Source organism: Austrofundulus limnaeus, unplaced genomic scaffold, assembly GCF_001266775.1.
Source record: "Austrofundulus limnaeus strain Quisiro unplaced genomic scaffold, Austrofundulus_limnaeus-1.0 Scaffold91, whole genome shotgun sequence".
NCBI lineage: Eukaryota > Metazoa > Chordata > Actinopteri > Cyprinodontiformes > Rivulidae > Austrofundulus > Austrofundulus limnaeus.
In genome coordinates, this window is record NW_013952493.1 from 111,582 (window position 1) to 122,222 (window position 10,641).

A 10,641-nucleotide genomic window follows, 5' to 3' on the forward strand; every position below is an offset into this window, starting at 1 on the left:
AGGAAAGGAAAGGAAAGGAAAGGAAAGGAAAGGAAAGGAAAGGAAAGGAAAGGAAAGGAAAGGAAAGGAAAGGAAATGGGCAAAAAATTCAAGATATGAAACAGAAACAGTCAAAGAAACTAAAAGATCAATAAAAACCTGTTTAGACTGTTTAAAATTGCACAAATAAGAAAGCCGTTTGCTCTGGCTCTCCCTCAGTCTCTGCTCACAGTTTGTGCCCTATGCTACATCAAGGATGTGGTGGAGACAAAAAGCAGGAGGAAAGGGAGGAAAGACTGTGGACGTGCTGAGACTCATCATCATCAGCTCAGGAGAGACACACAAGGGGGAAACCCATTTTACATGGAAAAGCCATTTCCTCCATGTTGGGGAGATTGTAGCAGCATGTTCCCCCTCTTGCTCTCTCTCTCCATCAACTTGCTCTTAGATGCAACTCATGTCACCCAAACGTTGCCGAAACTGATAATAAGGGAGCTTTCTTGTCACCTGAGGCAGCCAGGGGGGCTTTGTTCTAAACCCACTAACAGTCAGAGAGAAGAAGAAACTCAGGTACTAGGGGACATTCTGCAGTTTAGATGCCATGCTAGATGCTTTTGACTCCACTTAGAGAGGAGTATAACATGGTCACTCTGAAAGCTGCAATTTTGCCATCAAAGCTCCGTCACATTGTGCAGAACTCAAAGTACAAAAAAAAAATCAAGTCCACTTCTGTGCACTCGGACATCTTCACACCAAAGCCCTGTGATTTCTCCTAACAGTGAAGAGGATGCGATAAATCTGGAAAATCTATTTGGACTGAGAAGTTTCAAGCTGAAATATTCAGAGGTTTTTCTGCCCCCTGTTGACAAACAGAAAAGGGGGTAAATTTGGCACCAGGGGACCAGTTTCCAGCTGTTAAACATCTGCTCTTCATTAAAACATCTCAAATGAGCAAAACGGCTCAACAGTTTACATTAAAAAAGCACCTCTAAGATATCCTAACTCATTTTTTTTATTCTCAAAGTCGTCATAAAGATGATGATGGGATTAAAGATTCTGTTCTCYGGTGTTTGGAGCAGCGTGGGTGATGAAATCCTTCACCACAACAAGTGCAATAACTGAGCTCCTGCCTGCGTGCAGCACAAGACACTCCAGAAAAAATGTGCGGCCCCCCCATGAAGACTGGAAAATGAAGCAAAGAAAAGGGTGACAAAGGATCTCTTACCCTTCTCCAAACTCAGATTTCTGCAAACTTCAAGCTCGGCCATTTGGAACGGGAGTTGATGCTCTCACGAGGTCCCTCCATGCGCTTTGGGCATCGTTTCTTTTTATTAACCCCTACCAATTCCATCCAAACATGTCCGATTGGTCCATTTATCCATGACAAGAAGATGGTTAAAATAAGCCTGCCATCATTAGGATGAAGTGTCACTTTCTTTATTTTAGCCTGAAGAAAAAAAAAACCTCAATTCAGAAGGAGCAAAGTGCTCCTCAGGTCCTGGCTCCTTCCCTGCACTGACACATCGAGCGCCCAAAAAAAAAAAACCCTCTCACATCCACATCCTCTGCTCCCCCGCGCGCATCCTCTCTCCTCTCATCGAGGAGAAACGATAAGCCGATTTCTCACGCGCTCTGAGGGCTGAGGAGACCAGCGAGGGGCTGGTAATAAGCTGGAGCTCAGAGAGAGAGGGCGGGGGGGGACTGAGGGGCGCGCAGACCGGACACCAGACCAGACAAGGCCATCTGGGGTGGGGGGGCATTTCTGATGTCTCCTTGCTGCGGGTCCTTCTGAAACGATTTCATGCCACATCCAGTTTGGATTTTGGCGCAGATTTTCCTCAGTGAATCGCTTGAAATGGAGGGAGAGGCATCGTTGCGCAGCGYTTTGACCCACTTTACGCCGCCTGCCTCTGTGTGAAGCTCCCTCATTTCAGGTGTCATTGCTTCCTCAAAGACCCCAGAGAGAGACTGACAGTGTGGGAAAGGGTTGATATTATTTACGAGCCTGTTTTCAAAGCTCTGTTTGTGYGCTTCCATCCAGGAGCCATTTCTCTAATGAGAGTGAGTCTCGCAGATTAGTCCTGAGCACTGGTCCACGTGAAAGGCCRTTTCATTTCCATGCAGAACTCACCGTCAAACACAAGCAGAGGTTTTTTACAACCCATCAGTGTTGTCTTTTAATTTCATCAACTGCCACAGAGGCCAAAACGGCGAGAATGTTTCCCTTGTCGTTGTGCGTCCATTTGTCTGGCTTGTTAGCAAAATATCTAATTAATCACTGGTTGGGTTTTAATGGAACTCTAAAAAAACTGATCCCTGGATGAACCTCTACAAATAATAACCTCACAGAGCCAATCCGATTTAAGATTTACTAATATCAAGCTAACATTTGGTGTGGCAGTAGCTGACAGTCACCCTCACCTTATGATCTGAAAACTAGCTCATTGTGCATGATCTGTTTTCAAATATTTGCATCCAACTACTCGGGTCAGTTCTGCCTGTCTGCAAGCAAAATATCTCCAGGACCACTGTGAGGATTTAAATGAAACTTTCAATAAAAAAAAAATATTGTGTGTTCGCAATTAATTAATTTTTGGAGTCAACCTAATTCAAGACGGCCTCCACAGCCAATTGGTTTTAGAAAACACAAAACAGGCCAATTTAACATATATGGAACTAAAATGTGGGTGGCAGGAGAYAAGTTTAATTTACAACCCAAACCAAGTACAACATATTTGCCTAAAACTCWAACGTTACCTGTTGGCAAAATATTGATTTTAACAAAAATCTCAGAAAATAAGGATTGGACGTACATCTACTGATTAACATTTGGAGCCAGCCGAAAGCACAAAAATGTCTCTAACCCTTTCAGTTTTACATATACTGAATACATGTTTTGTGTGGAGTGTCATCCACAACAAACTAAGAGCATAACAGCTATAATTTTTCCCTTCTTATCATAAAATGATCCTGAAACCCACTGCATAAAAAGGACCTGGCAATATTCATTCCATCAAGGAATCCCAAAACTCTTTATCCAAATKCTGGTTCTGATGCTGCGTTTTTGTCACATCTGCATCATGTGTGACGGCAGCAGGTATTTGAGACTTCCCAGTGATCGCGCTCTTTGATTAACGGTTCACAGTTTTATGCACATCTGCCTGATCCCCAAGTCCTCCCCACCCTGACTGATTTATGAACCAAGGACAAAACAAAAACATCAGACACTCTGCAATTCATACAAAAATGATCAAAAAAGAGACAAACTGAGGGCATGACAAATGTTTACAAAGTGCTCTTTGGCTGAGGACAGGCTGTCACTGACACGAAGGGATAAATTCTGACACACATCTAACGTTTGGCAAAAAATACAAATCTTTCTATCTTAAACCTCTGAAAATATTTATGCTGTTCTAGAGAATAAAGACGTTCTTTAATTCTTGTTTCATGATCAGAGGCCCATTGTGACAACTTTTCCCCAAATAAATATAAATTTAGCACAAAAAGTAAGGAAATTTGTGTTTGGTAGATTATTTCTTTGTTATAACAWTGCTTCTTGGCAATAAATCTTATACTGTTGGAAAGTCTGTTTATTTTCTTTTTAAATGGCGCCACATTTGTAAGGAACAAGCATTTGTAAGATGAGCAGTAGAGCTGAATGGGTTGCACACATAAAAAATTACTAGATTTCCACTGCAAAAACGGCTTATTTTGCTGTTGATATTAACTTGTTTCGAGCTTCTGCTTCCCCCAGGTGCTGCCAGGTGCCAAGCGTTGTTACAACAAAGAAATAATCTACCAAAAACAAATTTCCTTACATTTTCCACTATATTAGCAAAAGAAACATAAATTTGATCATGTCTGAGCCAGACAGACTATTAAAAACAGACTGGTGTGTTCATTTTTAATCAGGTGAATCAGCCATTCACAGAAGCCCACTGACACACTCCAGACTGTTTGCTGACAAACAGGAAGCCACACAGGAGCAGGAAGTAGGTCCTGGCAGTAAACAGTGAGCCTGCTGTGGGTCGGAGAGCCACGGAGGTAGACCAACTTATCAGATTTGTCACAGATTTATTTGGAAGCCTCGCCATGTCAGAAACACACAGATTAAAATCTAACTGATCCTGAAACATGACTGGMTTTAGTTCTGCTTCACGGGGAGAACAGAGGAATGGTGGCTCATTTAGAATTTAACAGAACAGCACAGGTGCTTGACATAATGATCTTTTAAAGTGAGGTTATGAATGGTTAACATCCTACCTGTTGTACATACTGTGGCGTTTTGAACCACTATAGTTTGGAGAAGTGGTTTAATTGCACAACTCTTCATGCAAATGCCATTTTAGAAAGCTTAACAGTGCATTTAATGTTACAATAATGTATACMAGATTATATATCCTAACATGTCTGCAAAAAAAAAAAAGCTTTTGGCTGCACAGGAAGTGACGACAAGTGACTTCAGTATTTTAGAGAAGTTGAGTCTGTCTTAAAAATGGGCAGAGTTTCACCAGTTTGTGAAAAACTGTATAAAAATAGTGATACAATGTCAGGATAATGGTCCTCTATGAAAAATTGGGACAACTTAGACGATCCCATCATCCACAGTTCATGAAATCGCGAAACTATTTCCAGAATCTGGAGAAGTGTGCGTGCAGAGAGACAAGGCTGGGTGTTTGCAGCACTTTAAGCAGGTCTGATTTTATTCGGGACATCCCTGCGTGAGCTCAGGTCTACAAATCTTTGTCTGTCAACACAGTTCGTTTGCAAAATGCATGCCAAAGCTCTATCATGCAAAGAGAGAGCACTACCCAGAAATGCCGCTGTCTTCTCTGAACCAAAGGTTGTTTTAAAAAAGACTGAAGTTTCTGTAAACATCTTTTCTGAACAAAGTCCTCCACACGTTTCCGCAGCTATCAGTGTTAGGTGCCAGAATCCCAACRGGCTGTTTCCTGACACTAAACTCTGATTAATGACAGCGAGTCTCCCTCTAGTGTTCACGCCCCCGACATGCCATCATCAGAGCGACTGCTTTGTGTAAGTAAGCCTGTGTTCCATACAGTGTGTTATTATCTTTGTTTGTCTTTGACACTTACCGTGAAATATGCTGTTGTCAGCCAGGAAGTGCCGGCGATACTGCGGCTCTCCTTTCCTGTTCACCACCCAGGAGCTCATGATGAGAGGAGGATCAAATGGACCACCTACGAAGGGAAGCAGGGTTGAAATGTATGGTCTTTGTTTTCATGACTTTGACAAAACTTAAATAAAATAAAGCAAATGTGCAAAATAGCTAACGAAACAAGGAACTTCAATGTGAACTGGGGAAAAAAGGAAGGATGGGGTAAAAGTTGCCTTCATCCTGAGAAACGTGGAAAAACAGGCGTGCTCGTTTATCCTCTTTTCGTTTCATTTCTCCCACAAATCCAAATGTTCCACTTTTTCTACTTTTCGTTCCTCCCAGCCAGCAGAGATTCACCCACCTGTTGCTCATCTGTCTGTTTGATTTACACCTTCAAACATGAACTATCACTTTCTCCCAGACACAGAGGAGATGTTTGGATCTAGGAAAGCTCGGTGTCTCTGGGTTGTTTATAGGCTTCTGTTGAACACGCAGAGGTCAGGGGTCAGGTATCCTTCAGGTGACCCTGCACTCTATAACCACTTCAAAACTTGGGGAAAGTTTGCAAATCTTTACATCGTGAGAACCAGTGTAGCTCTGTGTTTGAAGTTTCCTTATGTTGCTGGGAAGTTAGTATTTTGGCTAACCAGGTTGGCCTCATTTTGTCATGTTGCTAAAAGCTTTAACAGTAAAGTCAACCCTGTTTGTCTGTTAGCAAAATATATCATGAATCACTGAACAGACTTTCATTAAACTCTCAGACGGTAATCATTTATTAAAAATCTACAACTATTTAAACACACAACAAATGCACAAAACCTGATTAGATGTTTTTTTCCAACAAATGAAAAGCTTTGCTTCAAATCTGTCTGTGCGGCTCTGATTTCATATTAGACTTTAGCCCCTTGTGCCTCACTGCTAAATTAAACTATAATGTCTCTGAATCACAACATGTTTTCATAACAGAGCCTTAATTATAGGCAGAACGAGGAGCAGATTACACTAAAGACATTGTTTAAGTGCTTTTAATTATTTTTTTCTGCATTTACTGAAGTTACTAAAACTTTGAAAACAGAATTCAAAATGGTGAAAAGAACACGGCAAATCTGCATCTATATAAATGTTCGTAAATGATCTGAAAAGTGAACATCTCAGAACAGATTTGTAAAAACATTTTATGTTATTTGTTGCTTTATTACTCGTTTGTGTTTCATCGTTATTCTGAACCTCTTTAATTCCAACACTTGAACCAACTGATTAGATAAGAATATGAATTTCCTGCATATATTTTATATGATGCTCTTCACATGAGTTTTTAAAGTCATATAAATTCACGCAGCATCCAGAGAGCATGTGCTCACAGTATCTTCCAACTGAAACACAGTCTTGTTGTTACGTAATTAACAGAACAGTATTTATTCAAAGTCAAGCGAGAAAACCAGTGCAAACATCAAGACGTAATACTTTATGGACAGAGTACAAATAGAAAAGATAGAAGCATCAAACAAACATGATCTGTGTCAAAAAACGAGGGTCTTTTAAACACTAAGGGGCTGTTTCTGTGTAAAAAGACATGATAAGCCCTTTTACGTACAGTTTTTATTTGGATCCAGTSATTATGCTCATGACGTGAGAGTAAAATGACTCCTCCTCTTTTTGGTTGTAGYTTGCCTTCTCAACTTCCAAAAACTGTTTCCTTCTTTTCTGCCTGTTAGGAGCCTTTTATTGAGAGAAAGAAGGTATAAKAATAAAGATTACCTTTCTAAGCTGTAAGAGCAACTCTGTCTTAGGCCTTTACAGCAAATAGGTCAATGATGCCCACAAGGGAAGTCTGAACATGAACCTTCTCTCAAATATTATGTTCATCAAACACTATCCCTCTTACTCTTGAAAAAAAAAGAAATCTGGAACTCAGTATTAACACATCCTAAAGAGTGTGCATCTGAAACATGAGCAACCAGACACTCTGAGTGAGTGCGACAGGACTTTCACTCCAGGGGCCACAGTTACTCAAAGCCAACAGCTCAGGGGCCAGACATCCATGGGGRGGATGTTGCAGGAGGAAGGGGGTGTTTCTCATTAAGTACACTAGTATTTAACAGAACAAGTAATATTTGGATAAGGTGGGGAGCTCATCGGTGGGCCGGACCAGAGTCTCCCACGGGCCGGATGCTGCCCGCGGGCCACAAGCTGGATAGTCCTGGTGTAAGATACAATTTGACCTCACAAWGAGGACACACTTCAACATCTGAGGATCTACTTTACCTACAAGGATGGTAAATGTCCTGATAACACAGGTTACCAGGCGTCTGGTTGCTTGTAAAGCAGCTATCAGGACAGAGTCAACAGATGTTCCAGGTCTGACAGCTGCTTTCACACAGTAAACACTGAGCAACTTCAGCAGGGCTGCACCACTGCTGAATGCATTTAATGCATTGTAACAKACTGGAAAATACCATAACTGAGAAATCAGTTTCAGTTACAAGTAAATTATCAATTGTTCACAATCTTTCCACAGAACACTTCAAAAAAATCTGAATTTTTACTTTAGGTCTGTGGTGACAAAGAGAAGAGAGAAGTTAGAAAATTAGAAAATTCTTTAAATATTCTATAGATCTGTCTGATGATTATTCACAAARAGTGTGAACTTCTGAGTCTGTATTAAGACAAAGACTGTTTTGTTTTCTAAAACCTTGCTTTTTGGGAGATGCAAGGTTTCTGCTTGAAAATTCTGCAATAAATAAATGGTTAACTTGCAAACTAACAAATTGAACAGCTTTTCATCTCAGGTCTAAAAATTCCTAARTAACACAAAGTTTCATGCTTTAAATTTTTACCAGATATCTGTTGGTTTTTATCAGACCTGTTGGTCTGTGAGGTGAATCCTGAGGTCACCAAAGGGTCAGTCTGGTGGGTTGTTAAAGAATGTTCTGCAGTAAATAAATAAATAAATAAACAATCGAATCGCCAAGAATGAAATTTAAATTTCTATAAAAGATACATTCAGTTAACCTAATCCTTAGACAGTAACAATGATATAGAACTCTAAAGCTGATTATTTCTGTGCTTTTAGTTATTTTTGAATGCTTTCTTTATTAATTAAAAAAATGGATGTTGTGTAAAATGTGAATGAAAACAGAATGTAATAAATTGCAACTTCTTCACTGTTTTTAGATGTCCATCTTTACTTCTGAGAGGTTCAGCAGCTCTAAAATCGTTGACCAAGTATGAGTTACCTTTAGATTTGTGTTGCTCCTGAACCAGCTTTATTGTGTTGTGTTGTGACCGTTTCCCCACCTTTAAACATTTCAGGGTCTGGTAGTTTTTAAATACATGATGGTTCATGATGCTCCAACATGCTTTTCCAATAAATAAATCACTAAACAGTAAAAAGGGGATAGTTCAGAGCTTTTTCAGATTCTGTGAAAAGATTATAAAGAGACAATATCTAACCTGCTGTAGATAGCTTTTTGAACAACTTCAGTTTGGCACAAATGTCAACCCGGATGTTTACCTGTATAACGAGCCTCAAAAATTCATAATTTTCGCAAAAATCCAAATTATTCACATGTGRTAAAATTTGTGTAAAATACGAACAATTTGCACAACTTGACGTGTATGGTTTGGAAATATTTATTTTCATACAGATTCGACATAGACAAGCTATTGGCTAGTCTGAGTGGGACAGGGACAAAAGTAAATCAACAGGAAATATGAAAAGTCTCACGGCAGTTCATGGAAATCCTACTTTACATCTTTTTTGTTGATGAACCAGCTTTATTGAGTTGTGTTGCTACTGTTTCCCCACCTTCAAAAAATACAGTTCCGTAGTTGCAAAATTTAACATGCTTAAAATGTTCCACTATGAAGAAAAAATGTAGATTTGTATTGTTTATACAGTTTACACAACATCTCAACTTTAACACATTCAGACCTGTACAATAAATAACCATGTTTGTAAAGGAGAGCATGTGGGTGGGTGGAGGGGCTTGCCTTGCTTTCATGTGGGATTGAGTTTTAGGAAGGTCATGAGTAACATACATCTAATTCAAAGTTCCCTCCTGTTTCTAACGTTTCCATTTCCTTTCTTGTAGACTCAAGTTACTTACATTGTGTCCACTGAAATGAATGAAAACCCTTTAAGRCTTTCTTTCTGCAACAGAAAAAAAATAAGAAATTTGAAGCAATAACAYCTCAGCTTCTACCAAGTTCCAGCATCCAGTTTCTTGTTTTGGACCATTTTATGCACGTATTAACACTCGTGTACATCTACGGCGTGGCTAATTCAATCCCAGAACGACCTCTCCTCGTGCCTCCTCTTTCCCTTTCCGCCAAGAAACTTCAATTATTCATGAGGGATCAGCGCACCCACAGAGAGTCAGGTTTCAACTCCTACAAACTAACACCAGTAAGCCGATAGCCCACAATACCTGCAGTCGCGTAATAACAAGGGAGCTGCTTTACGGCTGATGCATTCCTCAACACACACTCTGTGCACAGTACCTGTGGTGTGTTGGGAGGTTTGGAGTTATAGTGGCTTAAAAGTGTGTGTTTTAATGTGACAGCAAGGAAAACAAGGCCCTGATTTCAGGCTGCATGATGGAAAACTCAACAATAGCTCATTCTTGGTGGCTGTTTTGCAATTTAAGGTGAAAAATGGGAGTTTAGTTCAAATATTAGGGTGTATTTCAGTGTGACACCAGCCATCTGTCTCTTTAAATCTCTTTGTCTTTCACACCCCGACAACCACACTCAACCCACTCAAATCAAATAAAAAACAATCCCCAAGGACTGTCCTTTCAGATGATGGGGGGAGTGCCAAACATCTTTCTCACTGCTACTGACTGAGTGTAATAAAGGCCTTTGTTGTGCTGGCCTGCCTGCAAACCAGAAACCAGAGAAAAAGTTTCGTCAGTCACACCATAGTTTGTTGATTTGCAAAGTTCCTGACCCAAAATTATAGAAATGAGATGAAAGATCTTGGAATAAATACGTCTTACCTGGAGCAGCGTGATAATAAATAAAGACTGAACCGTTTGGATCTCTGGTTTATTGAGCAACACATATTTAACAGGTGCACAGCTGCTTGGATACTGCACACAACATCCTAACAACTCAGAATTTAAAGTGACAGCCAAGATGTGTGCAGTGAGAAAACTGAACAAGATCTCATAATATAGTTTTTTTAAGGAAAGAAAATAAAATCAAGCATCAGTTTAACATACCTTTTTCACTTTATTGTCAGCCTTTGAAACAATGTCAGCTTCTTAAGGTCCCTTTCAGCAGGAGTTGCAGAAGSAGCCGTTCAGGAACTGGAAATCCATGTCACTGAATATTAACTGCAGTTAAAAATGGTCCCGCTGGTTTCAGACACACAAGGTCCCAACAACTTGCCTGTGTGGGTAAGTAACCACCTCTACATCCAGCATGGTGCCTTTTCAAATGACTACTGCTGTGGAAGAAGTGAGCCTGTCAAAGCCTGGGATGGATCACGGAGTGGACCCTTTTCTTTTTTTCTTTTCTTTTTTCCTTTTTTTTTTTTT

At 40.1% G+C, this 10,641-nt stretch overlaps 1 protein-coding gene across 2 annotated transcripts in view; it reads right to left on the reverse strand.

Annotated features, from left to right (window-relative positions):
- The window catches only part of plch1 (phospholipase C, eta 1), a 73,825-nt gene extending 63,312 nt beyond the window's left edge, over positions 1-10,513 (reverse strand). The window contains exons 1-2 of one of the 2 annotated variants that reach the window (XM_014012383.1): positions 10,324-10,513; positions 5,076-5,180 (exon numbers count right to left, since the gene is read on the reverse strand). In XM_014012383.1, coding sequence (XP_013867837.1) covers positions 5,076-5,154 — 79 coding nt within the window. In that variant the 5' untranslated portion in view covers positions 5,155-5,180; positions 10,324-10,513. Of the gene's footprint in view, positions 1-1,204; positions 1,629-5,075; positions 5,181-10,323 lie in introns of those variants that run through there. The other variant, XM_014012385.1, reaches the window with a different exon arrangement.
- Between the last annotated feature and the right edge of the window lie 128 nt (positions 10,514-10,641).